Source organism: Lepidochelys olivacea (assembly GCF_965140295.1).
Source record: "Lepidochelys olivacea isolate rLepOli2 genome assembly, chromosome: 16".
Classification (NCBI taxonomy): domain Eukaryota; kingdom Metazoa; phylum Chordata; order Testudines; family Cheloniidae; genus Lepidochelys; species Lepidochelys olivacea.
Genome location: NC_140426.1, coordinates 8,369,165 through 8,389,039, shown reverse-complemented (window position 1 = coordinate 8,389,039; position 19,875 = coordinate 8,369,165). Strand labels below are relative to the sequence as shown.

The following is a 19,875-nucleotide window of genomic DNA, read 5'->3' as shown; positions in this document are numbered from 1 at the left end:
CCCACATCCTGTTGATACTAAATATGATCACTTGCTGTGCCCACAGCTCAGTGAGCCTTAGCACGTAGAAGAGATGTGATAGAGAATACCAAAATATATAGCTTTGATGGCAAGCCAAACTTTGTATTCTACATGCCAAGCAATGATCCTACAAACAGGGAGTTAAGAACAGAGACCTCTTGGCCTGGATCACTAGATGAGAAGGCTCAGAGCAAGACATTACAGAGACAGACCTAACAGAATCAGTGATTTTTAGAAAAAGCCAGATATTCTGGATTTGCTGAATCAAGCCCTGTGTCATCCCTTCCTAGTTCTGTAAAATATTCCTTTTCTCCAACAGCAGCATTTGCTTAGGTCTTTCTTTTGACAGGTTGATTGAATCCCACAAGTCAATCACACCCCTCTGATCATAGCAATAGAGAAGGGTCCTCGTCTTCTTGAATTTCTACAATTTTTATTCAGCTTTAAAATCTCTGCCCCTGGTTGGAAGGCCCCACAAACACTCTAGCAAGCAAATATCAAGCAGCAGTCCCCCTGTAGGAAAATGCCCACAGCCAGTGAAATGAGGCCAAGTCAGTAAGCCAATGTTGGCTTGGTGGGAGCTGTTTCATACCATGCTGAATGTTCCCAACTATAACCAGGCCCTTGCTAACCCTTCCAAAAGAAAACCACAAGATGATCCTTATCATTCATATACAGCTAATGTCTTTGCAACAAGGCAGGGCATCTCCCCAGCTTGCTAAGGCCTCATTGCCACACCGATGGTCTCTTTAAAGCATATCCACAATCTTAACAAACAAAACACAGGTCTTCAAATCACCCTTTACATTTTAGGCTCTCTCGCTACTTTATCTCCTAGGGGACTATGTCAGTCCTGCCTCTTGCAGCTTCCTGGCTCACTCACTCTATCTCAGCCAGCTCTCACTCATTGCTGTCTCTTTAACCCTTTATAGCCCCAGGTGCAGCCCTGCCCCCTTAATTGGGGCAAGTGGGAACACCTGTTTTGGCCCAGGAGCACTGGACCTGCTTCAGTTACAAGGGCCAGCCATCCTGTGACAGTTTGTTCCTGCAGGAAGGAAGGAAGGAAAATAATTCATTTGGAGGGGTGGGGAAAGCTCTGGTAAGAGGTGTAGAAGGTTGAATTTTTCAAAAGCAACTAGGGCATTTAGCCATGCAACAGCTATTGGTTTGGATAGAAGTTGTGAGGCTAGATTTCCTATGGCCTGATTCAACTCCCCTTGAAGTCAATAGAGAAGTCTTTCTACTGGCTTCTATGGGGGCTGGATCAGGACTCTACTCTGCTTTGAAAGCCTAAACCAGCAAGGAAGTTAGGGTGCGTCTACACTGCAAAAAATAAGTCCTGACATCAGTTTCACTGCAGTAAGTACCCTCTCTGCCCTTGAAGAAAGGGGCAGGATTTGCTGAGGCAAACACTCAGATCAGAGTAGGATGTTCAAGTAATATATACTCGTGTTCTCCCTTTAAGAGATACAGGAGACTCTGGACCATAGGCGTGCGCAGCACATTTCATTAGGGTGTGCACCCGGGGAATTTTATTTTATTTTTAAAGGCGAACATTTATTGAATACTCAATCATAAAGGACATTATTTTTATTCATGAAACTAAAGAAACTAAATCTTAACTAAACTTAATATTTTTTAAATTAACAACTAAACTTTACTTAAAAAATGACACACAAAATACCAAATTTTTGCTGTAGTGATAACCAGGCGTATACAAAGATACAGTCAATTTTCATGATCTTTAACCAGATAATAAGCTAACCCAGACTGACCAAAACAGATTAAGGTTTCTTCATCTTCCTGTCCTAGAGAATGAGACGTCACTCACCAGGTGTTATGGACTTAAATTCCTCAATCACATCATTGTAATTAACTGATGAAGCCAATTCTTGTTCAATGTACAAAATCATGAGTGAGGCGAGACGCTGTTGGGACACTGTACTTCTTAGTTTGTTTTTTACATGTGCTAGTTTAGAAAAGGCTTGTTCACATGAACAGCTTGTAACAGGTAAGACTGCAAAGCATTGAGGAGATTTGTAAAAGGCCTGGAAAGTGGAAGACGGATCCAACTCCTTTAGTCAATCAAGCCATTCTCTGGTGGTGTTCGTAGTGCTACCTTGAGGAACAGATCCGTCATCACCCCGACGCAATTCCACTTTAGCTTCCAACTCATCCAAGGACACTTTACATTTGTTGGCAATGATTCTCATATCATCCCTGCCAAAGTCTAAGCTCAGCAGTTTTCCCATTGCAGTCACAATTTTACAAGTCTCCTTTTCAAATTGCTGGTCAATGCCGGTAATCGTTGAGTCTAGGAGTGGGGAAAATGAAGTTATTCTCTCCTGCTCCTCTTTGGTATCAAAGTGATGCTGGGACTCAAACGCGTCATCAGTACGAGTGGACGTTTTTCTCATCTTAACTGGAGGGATAGATATATCACTCTCTACACACATTTTCACCCTGTCATTGAAAATAGATTGAAAATATTCTGGGCCACTTCTCATCAGAGCCAAAGTGTTACACAAGCTTTTCACCTGTGTCGTTGCAGTAAGTAAATTGAGATTTGGAGCTTGAAGAGCCTTACTCACTTTTACTGCCATCTGGAGAATAGGGTGCATCATGTGAAGGGCAAAGATGAACTTGAATGACTTTAGTTCATGGATAAGGCCTCTGGCTTTTATTTTAGCATCAGCAAGGCCAGTTGTTTTGATAATCTCTTGTAAAGCTTGTAAAATGATGGAGTAGTTTTTTTTTTTTACAGCAGCCATTGCTTCTGCTCTGCATGCCCATCTTATGTTTGACAGGGACTTCAAAGTCTTCAACTGGGATCCTACTTCTTGTGAAATCTTCTCCATTACTGCATGTCGCACAGGACTCCCCTCCATGAAGGCATAAAGAGTCTGAATAACACCAAAAAATCAGACTGTTCTGTTTTCTTTATTTGCAGTTCATGCATCTTCTAGGATGAGGTTCAAACTGCACATAGCAGTGTACATAGAGTATTTCACTGTTTCTTTCTTTACATTTCATTTGAACTCCCGCAGTACATCCAGACATAGTAGATGCACCATCAAAACAGACAGACGTCACTGATGACCCGTCAATTTTAAGAATGCCAAGGACGTCATTTAACTGGTCAAAAATAGACTGAGCATTAACCGTTAATAGTCTCCGAACAGACACAAAATGTTCAGCTGGACTATGTTTTTCATTGTCAAAATACCGCACCACAATGGACATCTGCTCATGGTGTCCACAGTCAGTAGTGTCGCTGGCAATTATTGAGACCATTTTTCCATTTAGTGAAGACACAATCTTTTGTTGCGCAACATTGTGCAAGGCCACAATTCGATCATTTGGGATGCGGTTACTCCGGTAGGTAGCGTTTCGAGGAGATTAGTGCACATGCTTTGCCATTTCGGGATGATATTTTTGGAGTGTATTGACAAGATTTAGAAATAAACCTCTCTCAAAACTGTCAGCTTTTTCATTGTGACCCCGGAATGGTCTCCCACCTTTCGCCAAACACAGAACAATGTCAATCAGTCGCTCCACTACACTTCGGTTACAGCACCGTTCTTCTTCTTGTTTAGACAGATAAGTCTGCTTGTCCTCATCCAATAATACATCAACAGGTTTCCCTTCATTAAAACTAGACCATGAAAAACAGCTCAACACATGAGATTTTGACAGCTGGTGGTTTTTAAAACATTCGTTAGCCCTATGCCAGTTTCTGAATCCCTTATCAATAAATGCTGGATCAGTGTGACCTTTGTTTGCTGCATCATTAGAGGAGACGAAATGGCAGTAAAAGCAAAATGCTGAGTCCTTTGATGGGCTGTATTCTAACCACCTAGACTTTTCATACCAATCGGACTGAAAACGTCTTTGTTTATTCCCTATTTTACTTCTCAGAAACATGCTCAATCTAGGCTCATAAGGACCTCTAGATAATCGAGACTGGCGTTCTATTTTTTGGAAATCACAAACCGGGTCATCAGATGGAATGTTTGATGGCTTTGAATAGGAACTATACTGACCTGAACTAAGAGACAAAGTCTGTTTCCATTGGTTATTACTCAGTTTAGTGCACGCACTGGAACTGGTGGCAGCATTCTCTTCATGGAAGTTTTTAACCCAGGAGTCCGAGGTATTTGCACTACGATCAGCACGTTCATTATCACTCAGTTTGTCTGCTCCTTTTCTTATCTTAACAACGAACCCATCCATATTTTAAAATTAAAAGGGGGTATCATACGATTGAATTAAAACGTAAAGCCACGGGTTTGTTGTGCTATTTCAGCAGAGTACACGCGACAAAGATTGCAAACACTGTAGACACTGCGCTGGGCACGCCTGACGCGGCTGCTTATACAGGTCAAAGAATGTTCTAGAATAGTAGTCGGAGGGGGAGGGGAGGACCAATGGGAATGCGGTGCCGCAGTCGTGGGGACGCATGCTGCGAGCGAACGCGGGCTTTCTATACATGTCTACAACATCTAGATTACGCAATTTGGCGCTTATTGCATAATCCAACAAAATACAACTGCAAAACTAAGCATTTCTGATGGTATCTTCTAGAATGAGCACTGAGTCCCATTGGATAGATAGAAAGATTAACCTAAATAATCTAGACAGAAGCCCCTGGAACCCCATAAAATTGGGTCCCTAATCCATGAACTATTAGAACTCATTTACAAAACTTTTCTTAAACATCACATGAATATATTGTCTCACACTATACAATTAGAATTTATAATCCCTATTCCATGATGAGATATAATGTATCTTAATTAAGACTATCTCTCGATATGTTTTTTCCTCAAAAATTCAATTTAAATAAAAAAAAATCCGATATTTTTGATTTTTTTTTAAAGTCATTGATTTTTATCCACCTTAACAGCTAGGCATGGTGGGGACAGGGGGAAGGATTGGTCCCCAGCTGGAGAGAGGCAGGGGCCGGGGCAAGAGCACAGCGGGGCATGGGGGGATTGGTCACCAGCTGGAGGAGCCAGAGGAGCACAGTGGGGCATTCGGGGAGGATTAGTCCCTGCTGACTGGAGCAAGTCAGGGACCAGGGACAAAAGCACAGAGGGACGGGAGCTAGAGTTGGTCCCTAGAGCAAGGGAGGGGCTGGGGGTAAACTACAAGGCAGCCGGGCTGGGGAGGGTAAACAAGATCCCCCCAACTCCTGTCCACATAGAGCGGGTACCTACCTTCTCCCTGGTTCTAGCCCATTCTCTTTGTCTCTCTCCACACCGAGCTGAGGGTGGGGGTACACTGAGTACAGGGCTGGGGTTGCAGGGTCTGGGAGGGAGTTAGGGTGCAGGAGCAGGCTGGGGGTTGGGGTGCAGGGTCTGGCCAAGAGCTAGAATGAGGGAGGGGGCTCAGGGTTGGGGCAGGAGGTTGGGGTGTGGAGCACTTACTTGGGGCAGCTCCCATTTGGTGCGAGGGGTGCAGGTGGATATGTGGGCGGGAGGGTGCAGGTGCTTCCTGTTTGGTGCTCAGGGTAGGGGTGGGGATGTGGGGGGGTGCCGGAGTCAGGGCATGGGGTGAGGGGGGGCCTGGGGATGTGTGGAGGTGCAGGAGTCAGGGCTGGGGTCATGGGTGGGTGCAGGAGTCAGGACAGGGTGTGCGGGGAGCGTGCAGGAGCCAGGGCTGGGGTTGGGGGCTGCAGGATTCAGAGCAGAGGGCTGGGGTGTGTGGGGGGGCTGCAGGGGTCAGGGCAGGGGGCTGGGGTGTGTGAGGGGGGTGCAGGGGTCAGGGCAGAGGGCTGGGAGTGTGTGGGGGGGGTGCAGGGGTCAGGGCAGAGGGCTGGGTGTGTGTGGGAGGGTGCAGGGGTCAGGGCAGGGGGCTGGGTGTGTGTGAGGGGGGTGCAGGGGTCAAGGCAGAGGGCTGGGTGTGTGGGGGGTGCAGAGGTCAGGGCAGAGGGTTGGGGGGTGTGAGGGGGTGCAGGGGTCAGGGCAGAGGGCTGGGAGAGGTGTGAAGGGGGTACAGGGGTCAGGGCAGGGTGTGGGAAGGGGGTGCAGGAGTCATGGCTGGGGAGGTGGACTGGGGTCGTGGGGGTGCTCCCAGTCCCCTGCTGTGAACCGCTCAGGGCAGGGGGCTGGAGGGGGTACACCCCGATTCCACCCCCTTTCCCAGGCCCTGCCTCCACCTCTTCTCCATGTCCCCCTCTCTCTGCCCGGTGGACCGCGCCCTGGGGGCAGGGGGCAGGAACCAGAGGCGGGCCGAGTCCTCAGCGCACTGGGGGACAAGGCCAGGGCTTGGTTGCCGTGGAGCAGCAGGACCGAATCCGGGGCGCGCAGCCCCACCAAGCTTCTGCCCCCGCAGGGGAGAACGGGGGCGGAGAAGAGAGGCCGGACCAGGGTCCCCCGCCCACGGGGTCCCCCGCCCCCCATCTCCGGCAGTCCCGCTGCCCTTTTTGGGTTTTTTGTTGGTTTTTTTTTGCACTTGGGGCGGCCCTGATCAGGGTGTGCCTGGGCACACCCAGGACACCCCATGCGCACGCCTATGCTCTGGCCTCACCAACTGGAATGAGAGGTGAGAATATCTGCAAACTCCTTTAATGTCCATTTGTTCCACCTATACCTTTGTGAAGAATGACACAACTTGAGGTGAAAAGATTTTTCAGAGAACTTAAGCACCTCATCTTCCTTTGAAGTCAGTGGTGTCTAGAGGTACTTAAAAATCAGGCTGTAAAGTCTCTCTTTCTAGCTGGGGAAAGGTGCTAATGGGCAGGTGAATTTTTAGGGGTGGAAATTGGACTGCTAAAGGAATCCGTACAGAGTAGCTGAAAGATTCCCCATACTCAGGTGTTCAAGATCCACCAGAAAGGAAAACAAAGATTGTGCAAATAGTTACTGGGACATGCTGAATTTTTAATTTCCACCAGGAAATAATGAACACAATCAATCACAGATATTTGGAAAACAACAAATACTTTGTCAATTACAAGTCATTCAAATGCATGCTGATTCTTGGAGGCTTTCTTAGTGGTGATACATATTCTGCCCCTTTCATAAAAGAAGAAAAAAATCCAAAGCAAAGAAAGATGTACAACATCCTGTGATAGAAGCAAAATATATTTCTCCTCATCTGCAACAGCTGCGTTTAATCTGTTAGGGAAAATGTGCAGGTAAACCATGAAATCAGTTTGAATTACAACATCTAGAGACTGAGCTCTATGCACTGTGCTGGAAAATCCCACCTGAACCCCTGAGGGATTAAAAGCTTATACCTTTTGCTTTGATAGCTTGCCTCCAAATCTCACTAGATTGTTTCCACAAGGGACATTTCAAAAGCATTTTCAGGATTTCTGAACCTAGTTTGAAATTCCACCAGGTTGCTACTAAAAGTTTGGGGCCAGATTCTCAGCTGGTGTATATCAACATAGTTACACTGATCTCCACTAGCTGTGAATCTAGTTTACTGATGTATTGTTACTTTATGAGCTCTGGAGAGGGTTAGAGGATTGGGCCAAAAGAAATCTGATGAGGTTCAACAAGGACAAGTGCAGAGTCCTGCACTTAGGACGGAAGAATCCCATGCACCGCTACAGACTAGCGACCGAATGGCTCGGCAGCAGTTCTGCAGAAAAGGACCTAGGGGTTACAGTGAACGAGAAGCTGGATATGAGTCAACAGTGTGCCCTTGTTGCCAAGAAGGCCAATGGCATTTTGGGATGTATATGTAGGGGCATTGCCAGCAGATCGAGGGACGTGATCGTTCCCCTCTATTCGACAATGGTGAGGCCTCATCTGGAGTACTGTGTCCAGTTTTGGGCCCCACACTACAAGAAGGATGTGGAAAAATTGGAAAGAGTCCAGCAGAGGGGAACAAAAATGATTAGGGGTCTGGAACACATGACTTATGAGGAGAGGCTGAGGGAACTGGGATTGTTTAGTCTGCGGAAGAGAAGAATGAGGGGGGATTTGATAACTGCTTTCAACTACCTGAAAGGGGGTTCCAAAAAGGATGGATCTAGACTGTTCTCAATGGTAGCAGATGACAGAACGAGGAGTAATGGTCTCAAGTTGCAGTGGGGGAGGTTTAGGTTGGATATTAGGAAAAACTTTCACTAGGAGGGTGGTGAAACACTGGAATGCGTTACCTAGGGAGGTGGTGGAATCTCCTTCCTTAGAAGTTTTTAAGGTCAGGCTTGATAAAGCCCTGGCTGAGATGATTTAGTTGGGGATTGGTCCTGCTTTGAGCAGGGGGTTGGACTAGATGACCTCCTGAGGTCCCTTCCAACCCTGATATTCTATGATTCTATGAGATAGGATACAAAATTAATACCTGCTCTGGGCTAGAGCCTCAGGTACACCCACTATAACAACATTGTATTGATACAACATAACAATTCTCAGAAGCACTGTCCCAGGAAGTGCGGAGTGTCCAAGGCTTAGTCTATTTATTGACATCAAAACATGGGCTAATTGTGTTACCTTGCCTACTGGGGAGTCACACAAGCACAATCCCCCAGATTGCATCCCACTGGGGTAGTGAAGGGTTATTTTCTGGGGGCATTGATTTGTTTTTAGTTTTGGTTTTTTAATTGGTTTGGCTTGTTTAATCAATTAATAGGAATTCTGTGACTCAACACAATGATCTCCAAATTTACAAGCATAACAACCAGTATTAACGAGTAAGAGGATGTAATTCTTTGTGCAGTGGTTTAAAAATCTAGCTCCGATCCATCTCTCTTCTGTGAAGGAAGCCCCAACCTCGCTACCACCTTGCTCCGACTACCCTTATTAAGATGTGATTTATGTGCCCAGCTCCCACAGAAATCCAATGACTCCTTCTGGTGCTTTTGAAAACCCACCCTGAAATGAACAATCCCACTGCTGAACTGACAGTCCTGGAATTTAGGGAATTAAACTCTGATTCAGCAAAGCCCTAAAACGCACGCTCTACTCAACAAACCACTTACTAACTTTAAACACTTGCTAAAGTCTCACTGATGTCAATGGGACATAAGCATTTTAAGTGCTTTGTTGAAATGGGATCTAAAGAAGTTAAATATGATCCAGAGAGGAGAGACAAAGGTTCAAGTTGTTACCAGGCAGCAGAAGTGAATCTGCTGCTGAAAGAGTCTATATTTCCAACTTGTCAGTGAACCAGTCCTCTGGCTCTGCGTCACCACGTTGGGGGTCTCACATACCTGTCTCCTGGACGTTCACAGACACTATTCGTAAATGGGCTGCATACCGAAAACTGAGTGGGAATAATTCAATCTGGGGAAATTAGCCTCTGGCACTCTGAGCACTAAGAAAATTTCCAAGACAGTGGTACCATAATGCAAACTTGATTGAGAATTTTTAACATTTCAAACCCAAATTCCAAGGACCCACAGCAACAAATAAAGACTTTACTGAAACTGGAACCAAACTCACTGGAAAACCTCCTAAACCTGGCTTTCCAGAAACAGCACTCAATCTACTCTATAGTAAAAGGAAAAGAAACCTCCCAAACCCTATAATTCCGGGAAAGTCCCAGCTGGTGATGGGTGAGCAGAACAAGGATCAGAGAATCCCATTGTTCTCATTTTCCTTAAGACAGAGGTGGAAGACGCAGCACAGAGAGTTGAAGTGACTTGCTCATAAGAGCAAGTGCATTACACTGGCTGGTGTCCTGATGCTTCATCAGTGGGGTTTCTGCCACATGTGGTTTCTCTGAGGGATGATGAGGGCTGAGCTCTGGCCGAAGCTTTCCACGCACTGGCCACGCTCACAGGGTCTCTGTCCCGTGTGCGCTCTCTGGTGTTTAATGAGCGCTGAGTTCCAGGTGAAGCTTTTAAAGCAGCAAGAGCATTCGTAGGGTCGCTCTCCCGAGTGGGTTCTCTGGTGTTTGATGAGGTCCGAGCTCTGGCTGAAGTTCTTCCCGCACTCGGTGCATTCGTAGGGCCGCTCACCCGAGTGGACCCTCTGATGCTGGAGGAGGTGGGAGCTCTGGCTGAAGCTCCGCCCACACCCAGCACACACGTAGGGCCGTTCCCCCGTGTGGATCCGCTGGTGCTGCACGAGGTGGGAGCTCACACTGAAGTTCTTCCCGCACTCGGCACAGACGTGGGGCCGCTCCCCCGTGTGGATCCGCTGGTGCCTCGTAAGGGCGGAGCTCACGCTGAAGCTCTTCCCGCACTCAGCGCATGCATAGGGTCTCTCGCCCGTGTGAGTTTTCTGGTGCCTAATGAGGGCGGAGCTCACGCTGAAGCTCTTCCCACAGTCAGGGCATTCAAAGGGTCTCTCCCCCGTGTGGCTCTTCCAGTGCTGGCGGAGGTGCGAACGCTGGCGGAAGCTCTTCCCACAGGCTGTGCATTCGTAAGGTCTCTCCCCCGTGTGGATCCTCTGATGCTGAACGAGGTTTGAGCTCCCCCTGAAGCTCTTCCCGCACTCATTGCATATGGTCGGCCTATCGCCTGCGGGATTCCTCCGGGCGATGACGTCATCCCCTGCTGGAATAAAAAGAATCCAGACAGGAGTCATTTCCTGCATAGGTGCTGACTCCATGGGTGCTCCAAATTAGTGGGTGCTTAGCTCTCACCGGCAGCCAGTTCCCCTCCCCCCCCAGGGCCTCCCACCCACCAGCAGCCCCACACGCTGATCCACTCCTCCCCCTCTTTCCCAGCGCCTCTCGCCTGCTGCAATCAGCTGTTCCGCAGCATGCAGGTGGCACTGGTGGGGAGGAGCGGGGCACACTCGGAGGCGGAACTGGGTGGGAAGAGGCAGGGCAGGGGCAGAGTGGGGGCAGGAAGAGGTGGGGCAGGGGTGGGGCCTTGGGGAAATGGGTGGTGTGGGGGCAGGACCTGGGGCTGAATGGGGGTCAAGCAGCCCTAGGGAAAGGAGGAAGCCGGCACCTGTGATTCCCTGCAAGGGGTGGGCAGGAAGGAAACCTGCGAAAAGGGAACTGAACTTGCAAAGCCATGTGTCCCTTTTGTTCCTACTGTTGCTACAAGTAACCCGATCGTCTGATTGTTTCCTTGTGCTCCCCTCATCTGTCTGTATCCATGTGTTGTCTCTTGTCTGATACTTAGATGGTCAGCTCTTTTCGTTATGTTCGTACAGCACCTTGCACACAGGGGTCTTGGCCCAGGCCAGGGATTCTTTGGTGCTATTGCAGTCCAAATCATACATCAGAACAGAAAGAGATGAGAAGGGGAGAGTCTGACATCTCTGCCAGAGATTGTTTCCCAGAAACAGCAGCAGCAGACATGACACTGAACAGGCTGCCAGCAGAAGGCAAGGGTGTGCCCAGAGAGGAGCGAGGGGGCCTGGGACTCTTTGGCTGTTTTGCTTGGAGGCCCATCCAAAAACCCTTCACAATATAACCAGGGGAGCAGGAAACCCCATATTTCAATTTTAAGGTACATTTTAGGACATACTGCTAGAAGGCTATATCAGAAAACTGTTGTTGTTTTTTTTAATTAGTCAAGGTTTGTTGCAATGGGACTGAAAATCTGGAATCGAATCCCTGAACTGTCCCCAGAAGACAGAGGGAAGAACAATTCTGATGCCACACCCCTCCTGAATATATACAGAAAGGATGGGTGAGGGGACAGACCCCTGCCAGATGTGAGTTAGGATGGGTAGACAGCCCTGACTGACATCCGCCATGTGGGCATCACCCACACCAGCTATGATAGTGAAAGATAAGAGGGAGATGAGAGGACATGAAGGTGCTGTTGGATTCCCAGATCTTCATTCCACTGACAGCTCCTGAGGTGGTTTAGCCTATTCCTCACCTGTTCGAGCACCTCTTGGGATCTCCCTTTCCTGGGAGCTCTGGAGGTCTGGGACCCATGGCTCTTCCCCTCGTTCCATCTGGGAAATCACATCAGGTTTGGGAATGGAAGATCCTGCTGAGGGAGAAAGGAAATCAGCGTCTGTCAACTATTCCTCGACTATTTGTTAGGAAGAATGGCCCCTGATTTAAACCCAGCTCCTCTTTTTGCTGGGAGGAGACGTTTTACCTCAATGGATGGGGGATGTTCCCCGAGGCCCTTGGGAAAGGCGGACAGTTGCTGGGAGAGGTGTTGTGCCCCTTACAGCTGATTCAGGCACCTGCACACACACCTCTCCCGCAGCTTGGCGTGTTGGCCAAGGTGGCAGCCAACACATCTGCTGCCCTTCGTGCATCCTGCACAGCCACCCCTGTCTTCAAGAAGGGACTCTGACTTCTCTGCACTGCTTACTCCAGCGTCTCTGCAGGGCGGGGAGCATTGTGACTGGGAGCAAACCCTGTGCCACCTCAAGAGGCTTTTGCAACGGTGTTACCAGGGGTAGGGGTGTCTGGTGAAGGTGACTTGGACAGAGAAGCCAGTGACTGGTGGGCGTCTCTCTGACTCTGTGTGCGACTGGTACTGTATATGCTTGTCGAGGGACAGTGAGTGACTGGGTTGTGTGTGGGTTAGATTGAGGGTGTGTGGCTGTGACTGGAGAGCTGTGATTTCAGAGCCCTGAGGGAGACACTGGACCGAGGGGAGGCGGAGGGGAGATCTGGAGAAGATTGAAAAGAAGGGATTCTGGGAGGAGGGAGGAGACGCAAGGGGAGAACAGTGGAAGAGGAGGCAAAGAGCACCGCAAAGGGTGGGAAAGGGGGATCCAGAGAGAAAGAGGAAGAAATAGGGAGACGAGATGTAGTGAAATACAAAGAAGAGAAGAACATAGAAACTGCCAGACTGGATCAGACTCAAGGTCCATCTAATCCAGTGTCCAGTCTCAGGCACCTGAACTGGCTGTTTCAGAGGAAGGAACAAGAAATTTCGCATTAGACAAATGTGGGATAATCTGCTCCCCATGTTAGGTCTTGCCCTCATCCCTAGTTTAAACTCTGAAGCATGAGAGTCGTATAAGGCCAGACAAGACCACTGTGATCATCTAATCTGACCTCCTGTATAACACAGGCCATACGACTTCCATAACCATTAGGCAAGTGTTACAATCATTTAATCATTCTCCTGGCTCTTCTCCAATTTATCAACGTCCTTCTTGAATTATGGATGCCACAACTAGACACAGTATTCCAGTAATGATCACACCAGTGCCAAACAGGGAAATAATATAACCTCCCTGTGCTTACTTGATATTCCAATTTATACAGCCTAGGACCGCATTAACCCTTTTCCCCACAGGAGTGCACCAAGAACTCATGTTCTGCTGGTTATCCACCATGATCCCCAAGTCTTTCTTAGAGTCACTCCTACCCAGTACGGAGTCTCCCCATCTTGTAAGTGTGACCTAAATTCTTTGTCCCTAGATGTATAATTTTACATTTGGCCTCATTAAAACAAGTCTTGTTTTCTTGCACCCAGCTTACCAAGGGATTCAGATTGCTCTGTATCAATGACGTGTCCTCTTCATTATTTACAACTTCCCCAATCTTTGTGTCCCCTGAAAATTTTATCAGTAATAGTTTTATGTTTTTATTCTTATTATGCATATAAATGTCCTATCCTAAGTCCTTGGCCTTAATGATTTCCTAGCCTAATTATACCTCATTTTGAATATCACACCTTTTTCATTTTGTTAACGTCCCCTTGAGAGTAGGCTGGCAAAAAGGAAAGAAGGAAGAAAACCCCAAAGGGGAGAGAGTGGGTCATGTTTTAAACATGTTTTGTAACAGAAAGGCCAGTGAGAATGTAACAATTAAATCTCTATGGATAACATTTGCGTATAAGGGGGCGGGGAGGAATACCCACAAGGGCTCAATCCCTCCCCACCCTGCAAACTGATCGCTCATTTATGGGCTACTTGAAAGGTATTGTCTGGGGTCTCTCTCTGCCACTCCAGGCCTGGCTGGATCCCCAGACATCTACAGGTACGTCTACACTGCACACTAAGCCCAAACTCTGACTCTGGTTTCAGCCCAAGCCCTGCTTCCATCCACACACAAATCAGTCTGACTCACATCAGCAAGCACTCAGCACCTGAGTCCTAGACCCTGCTAGTGGGGTGGGTCAGAGCTCAAGTCCTGCTGTGGCTCAGGTCCAAGCCCTGTTATTCTGAACGCAGGCCAAGCCACAGACCCGAGTCAGAAGGTCTGCATGGTGCAGTATGGATGCGTTGGTATGGCTGTGAGACCTGGGTTTTGCAATTGTAAGTCTAGGTTACAATGCAGTGTGGACACTCAAGCATGAGCTTGGAAACACCAAGGCCACAAACACTGCTCCTTTTAGCCCCACGGGCCTGAGTCAGTTGACCCAAGCTCTCAGACTTGGCGCCATAGGTTTTTCTTTGCAGTGTAGACGTACTCTAAAGGGCCTGGGGCCTGAGCCAAAGCCTCCCCTGGCACGTCAGCGACCACAGAGCTTCAAATAACCGAGAAGAGCTGAATCCTTACACAGTGAGACCAGAGTCTGGTAATTCTCCTGCATGACATCCCTGTAGAGGGCCCTCTGCATATCATCCAAAAGGCCCCATTGCTCCCGAGAGAAATACACAGCCACGTCCTCAAATGTCACCAGGACCTGAAATCACAAGCATTGCTCACTCAGTACCTGCTGGTTCATGAACAATCCCGCCGCTCAAGCCATGTGCCCCAGTGTCCCATACCTTATGCTCTGTGGCACGGCATGGCAATAGCTCACCTAAAGCTCAGGTTAGACTCACCTGGCACCACGTTCTCACGGGACCCTCAATGCAGGCCTGCTTTCCCCCAGGTGTAAGCCCACTTCGCACTCACATACCCAGCCTCAGACGTCACTGAACTCCAACATGCCAACACTGGGAAGCCCAGAGGCAGAAAACACTCTTTGTGGCTGTGTCCTGAGCTCCGGGCACTTTTCCATTAATTTGCCCCCATCTTGGGATCTGTGGCTTCACGTTTGGGTCTTGGCAAGACTGGGAGATTCAATCAGAAACTTCTTAATGATGCTCTATTATTCACTCATCCTGCCAGAAACAATTCCCAGCAGCCCTTGCCCAGCACAGAGAGGAAAGTGCTAAGACTTGATCCAAATGCTGTAGCTCAGGGATTTCTCCTTTCCCCTAATCATCTCCTTGATCCTACAAGTCAGCCCCTGTTCTGAACACATCCTGGCAGGCAGCTTGCACTCTCTCCCCTCCTCCACCTTCCTGTGTATTTAGTCCTCTCCCTGCATAACAAGCCCCCCAGCCTCATGAAAATGCCTTACCTGAGCTGGCTCCAACGCAGCCATTTCTCTTTTCTGTCCCCCTGAAACGATCAAAAGGTGGGTGTTATTCCTCAGCTTGTCAGGGCACTGAGGGCAAATGGGGAGAGATCAGGATGGGCTCCTGAACATTTTAAAGCCCAGTCCTCTCTACAGTCTTGTCTGCATGCAAAAGTTGCAGGATGTGAGGGGCTGGTAAAATGCTTGATCACTTGATGATAGTGCAGATCTGGTACCTTTCGCCTGGGCTAAGAACAGCAAAATATTTTAAACCCTCCCTTTACCAGCCCATGAAAAGGCAGAATAAAAAGCTTTTTTGGTGATGTTCCCCTGCCAGGCAGGCAACCTGTTCCATCAGCATGTTTACTAGACAGAAGCAGGAGCCTGAGGTAGGGAAAGGTGAGGGAGCAATTCAGCCTCATTTCTCCTCCCCTGTCCACCGCCTCTGGCTGGGAGCCGGGGTTATTGTTCCACCCCTGGAAGCGCTGGACTCTCGGACCTGCATCAGTGCCAGCAAGTGCTAACAGAACTGAGAGCCTGTGTGTGTCAGCAGAGGCCACGGCCATTTTTACATAGTCCCCTTCCTGCCCATCGCCAGTCAGTGCTTGAGTTCTCTCTCCCAATTACCTGCAGAGTCCTGTGTCTCCCTAGGAGACTAGTGACAGCCAGAGACAGTCCCCACCTTGGCTAGGAACAGGACCTTGCTGTGAGATCTCTCCCAGAGCAGCTCAGGCGGGCCTCTGGGCACAGCAGGGGCTGTTGCAATTGCAAATTACAGGCGGCAGCAGCTACATCTCAGGAAGCTCAGCCCCTGCTATCCAAAGCACAGGCCTAGCAAGAGGAGAGACAGGCACAGCTTCTCCTGCCACAATAACCATCACCCTCTAGTGGTCATCACCACAGCAACCTGGACACACAGCCTCCCCCACAGAGCAGTCCAGGATCCTTTCCTCATTGTTTAACGAATAGAAAATCAGAGGGGAAATAACAGCATGGGGCAGGGATAGCTCTGTTCTCCAGGGCTGTGCAGCCTCATCAGATCAGGTTCCCATGAGCCCAGTGTCCTTTTTAGTTCAGGATCCCCGTGAAACAGTGCTGGATCTCCCGGCCAAATCCCCTCCTCGCTTCTGTTAGAGGCTGCTATGTCTGAGGGGGTCAGGAGGTAACAATCAGTGGGGATTCCTGTCAATATCTCTCCTGTTGAGCCCTTCTTGATGGTTTTAAATGGGGTTGCTTTGTTCTGAATTGACCCTCTCTCTGTCTCCCACAAAGTCTCGGTTCTTTATAGCTAGGCTTAGAAGGATTCGATTTTTTTCAGTAAATGTCAGTAAATGAGAGACAAGGAGGGTGAGGTAACATCTTCCGTTGGTGAAAGACACAAGCTTTGGAGCACCACAGTCCTGAAGAAAATCTTGTCCCTCTCATATCCTGGGGCCAACACAGCTACGACACCACAAGCGTCAATAAACATCGATTTCACCGGACACAGACCGATGTGAAAATATTTCCGTCAATAATCAAAATGTAGAGAAAGGCAAAGTACAAAAAATGCTACTTGAGAACTTTGATTTAAGGATATTTACGTCGTGTATCTTGACACTTGATGTTGACTGTTTGTGTTTCAGTGGTTACAAACCTTTAACTTTATGAATTTCAGTGTCTGCTGTCACTAAACAATTCGTGTCTGGTCCCCGCCACGTATATTTTCCCTACAAGTGTGAAAATGTAGATGGATAAAAATCGAAGACAATGCTTAAAAATAAAAATCAATATTATCCATTAAAACTGTAGAAAAAAAAAAAAAGAATTCTGCCAAGCTTCTCTCTGTCTCTCAGCCTCCCCCGATCCCAGGTATATCCCGCGGCAGTTCCCCTCTGAATCTCTCAGGCCCTCTCTCCCATCTCCTGGGGGGGCTGTGTAGAATTGTCAATAGCCTATTTTCCAAGGCTTTATCCAATTTTACCTAGATTTTCAATGTCCCTAGTGATGGAGGCGACTGCTCCTTCTCTTGAGGGGGAGACTATTCCACATGGCCAAAGTCTCCTCATCATTAGGAATTGTTTTCTTGTAGCCTGCCCCTCAGGGGGACTGAATAAGGGACAAATAAGCCATCCTCTCTCCTGGAGCTAGAGAACGGAGGTTGGGGGGGCAAGGAAACAGAGTAACAAGCTAGATTTCAAAAGTTTTTTAATGAGTTTTTTTATTTAAACTAGATTGTAAAGTCTCCAAACATCTCCACATCCTGAATTTCAAGAGCAGCAACACCCTGACCCAGCAGCAAAAGGAAGAGAAACAAACAATGGCTAGTGCCTAACAATGGAAGCTGAGCCCCATCTTCTAAACAAGGACATGAGAAACCAAGAGAAAACACTATATAAAAAGTAATGAATGTTCTAGAGAAGGTACACAATAATACAAGAACATGGGGACAATCAAGGAAATTGACAGGTGGTCAGTTCAAAACTGACAAAAGGAACTACTTTTATAGAGAATGAGTAATTAGCCTGTGGAACTCATTGCCACAACATGTTATAGAAGTTTTAAAAAAACTAGAGAAGGAAGGATGGCCAGTGGCTAAGGCTCTAGCCTGGGACTTGGAAGATCTGGATTCAATTCCCAGTTCCCTGCTCTGCCACAAACTTCTTGTGTGACCTGGGGCAGGTCATAATCTCCCTGCGCCTCAGCTCCCCACATGTGAAATGGGAATAGTAGCACTCCCCTACCTCAAAGAGTATAAATACTTTAAAGGTTGTGAGGCACTCAGATACCATGTTAGTGGGGGTGTAAAAATAGATAGCTCTGCGGAATTTAGAGAAGGATTGTTATATGTGTAACAAGAATATCTTGTGATGTAGTAACAAAATAATAACCCCTAAAACCAGGAGTCTTGGCAATGATACAAACCCTCATGCTTCAGGACATAAGTCAGGGGTGGCAAAATCTCAGCTCTTTTACAGTTAAAGTTTGGCTCGCGGAGCCCTCCACACCCCTCTCCCCAGTTCTCCGCTTACCAGACTGGGGTGGGGAAGGAGCTCAGGGCTTCTCCTTCAGCAGGAGCCCCGAGTCCCTGCAGGCACCTCCTGCAGGGCTGAAACCCCAAGACCTCCCCACCCCACAGGGCAGAAGTCCTTAGCCCCACCACCCTGCAGCATGGAGAAGCCGCGAGCCTGGCAGGCACACCTGGCTCTCGAATTTCTGAAGATTATTGTATGCAGCTCAGAGGGTCAGTAAGTTTGGCTAACCCTGGCATAAGCCAACCTCTAACTATTGGGAGTTAGGAGGAATTTCCCCTGGGTTCTCCGCTCTGTCCTCCAGACAGACACGCATGCTTCAGTACCTATGAGCATAGCATATGCTGGGGGAATCAATAGGCAGACCATGGGCCAAATTCAGACTGCCAGTAGGGCAGTTTTCAACCAGAATGCCTGGTCAAAAAGGGACCCTGGCAGGGCCATTCCTTAGTGGCAAAGCAGGGCTAAGGCAGGCTCCCTGCCTGCCCTGGCTCCGCATGGCACCCAGAAGCGGCAGCATATCCTGTGGCTCCTAGGCACAGGGGCTGCCAGGGAGCTCCACACACTGCCCCCACCCCGAGCGCTGGCTCCTCAGCTCCCATTGGCCAGGAACCGCAGCCAATAGGAGCTGTGGGGATAGCACCTGCGGGCACGGGCATCACACAGAGCTCCCTGGTTCCTCTGCCTAGGAGCCAGACATGCCAGCCACTTCTGGGAGCCACGCAGAGCCAGGGCGGGCAGGGAGCCTGCCTTAGCCCCGCTGCACTACCAACCGGGAGCCACCTGAGGTAAGCTCCACCCACCTAGGAGACAGACATGCCACTGCTTCCCGGGAGCTGCCTGAGGTCAGCATCACCTAGGAGCCAGCCCGCATCCCAAACCCCCCAACCCCAATCCTGAGCCCCCTCCTGCACCCAGACTCCCTCCTGGATCCCACACCCCTTCTGCACTCCAACCCTCTGCCCCAGCTCTGAGACCACTCCTGCACCCCAAACTCCTCATCCCCACCCCACAGCCCATATCCCCAGCTGGAGCCTGCACCCCCTCCCACACCCCAAACCCCTCATCCCCTGCCCCAGCCCTGAGCCACCTCCTGTACCCTAACTCCCTCCCAGAGCCCGCACCCTGCACCCGCTCCTGCATCCCAATCCCCTGCCGGGAGCCCCCTCCCGCACCCCAAACCCCTCATCCCCAGCCCCATCCCGGAGCCCGCACCCCAACCCTTTCTCCCAGCCCAGTGAAAGTGAGTGAGGGTGGGGAAAAGTGAGCGACGGAGAGAGGGGGGATGGTGTGAATGGGGGCAGGGCCTTGGGGAAGGGGCAGGGAAGGAGGCGGGGCCAGGGTGTTTGGTTTTGTGCAATTAGAAAGTTGGCAACTCTACCTGCCAGACGCTTTCAAAATCTTTTTATTTACTTCTTATCATTAGTTATTATTTTTGTATTATTTTCTCTGGAGTCTGGCTCTTGACTATACCTTGGCCAAGAAATTTGGACCTTGCCAACAAATAATTGATTACCCCGGCATACGCTCCGTGGGAGCGGGTTCCGCTGAACTGCTCACAGCCTCTGCTCACCACCTGTGCAAAATTCACAAGCGTTCCCCTAGCTGTTGCCACTAGAGGGTGATGGCTGTTGGGAAAAGACAGGAGGCTGCTTCTCTTTCTGCCTCTGCATTGCCTGTCCTCGGGATTTTAAGGATGAGCTTCCCGGG

At 48.9% G+C, this 19,875-nt stretch overlaps 1 protein-coding gene across 5 annotated transcripts; it reads right to left on the bottom strand.

Moving 5' to 3' along the window:
• Nucleotides 1–7,107: 7,107 nt before the first annotated feature.
• On the bottom strand, nucleotides 7,108–15,968 carry LOC311532028 (uncharacterized protein). Of its 5 annotated transcripts, none has more exons than XM_084650049.1 (5): nucleotides 15,837–15,968; nucleotides 15,158–15,198; nucleotides 14,365–14,491; nucleotides 11,768–11,884; nucleotides 7,108–10,480 (listed from the first exon to the last, which is right to left on the bottom strand). In XM_084650049.1, exons 2-5 carry the CDS (start codon nucleotides 15,179–15,181, stop codon nucleotides 9,672–9,674), a joined length of 1,077 nt encoding a protein of 358 aa, XP_084506175.1. In that variant the 5' UTR covers nucleotides 15,182–15,198; nucleotides 15,837–15,968; the 3' UTR covers nucleotides 7,108–9,671. The 5 variants fall into 5 exon arrangements, with proteins under 5 accessions (XP_084506175.1, XP_084506174.1, XP_084506176.1 ...); XM_084650048.1 differs by having other exon boundaries at nucleotides 15,782–15,962; XM_084650050.1 differs by having other exon boundaries at nucleotides 7,108–10,477; nucleotides 15,782–15,962.
• Between the last annotated feature and the right edge of the window lie 3,907 nt (nucleotides 15,969–19,875).

Excerpts from the sequence above, each read along its gene's own strand:
- LOC311532028 (XM_084650049.1), bottom strand. The coding sequence starts at position 15,181 with ATGGCTGCGTTGGAGCCAGCTCAG. Across the intron at positions 14,492-15,157 it reads CTGCGTTGGAGCCAGCTCAG|GTCCTGGTGACATTTGAGGA; the intron begins GTAAGGCATTTT and ends TTGTGATTTCAG. Across the intron at positions 10,481-11,767 it reads CCCAAGAGGTGCTCGAACAG|CAGGGGATGACGTCATCGCC; the intron begins GTGAGGAATAGG and ends TTTTTATTCCAG.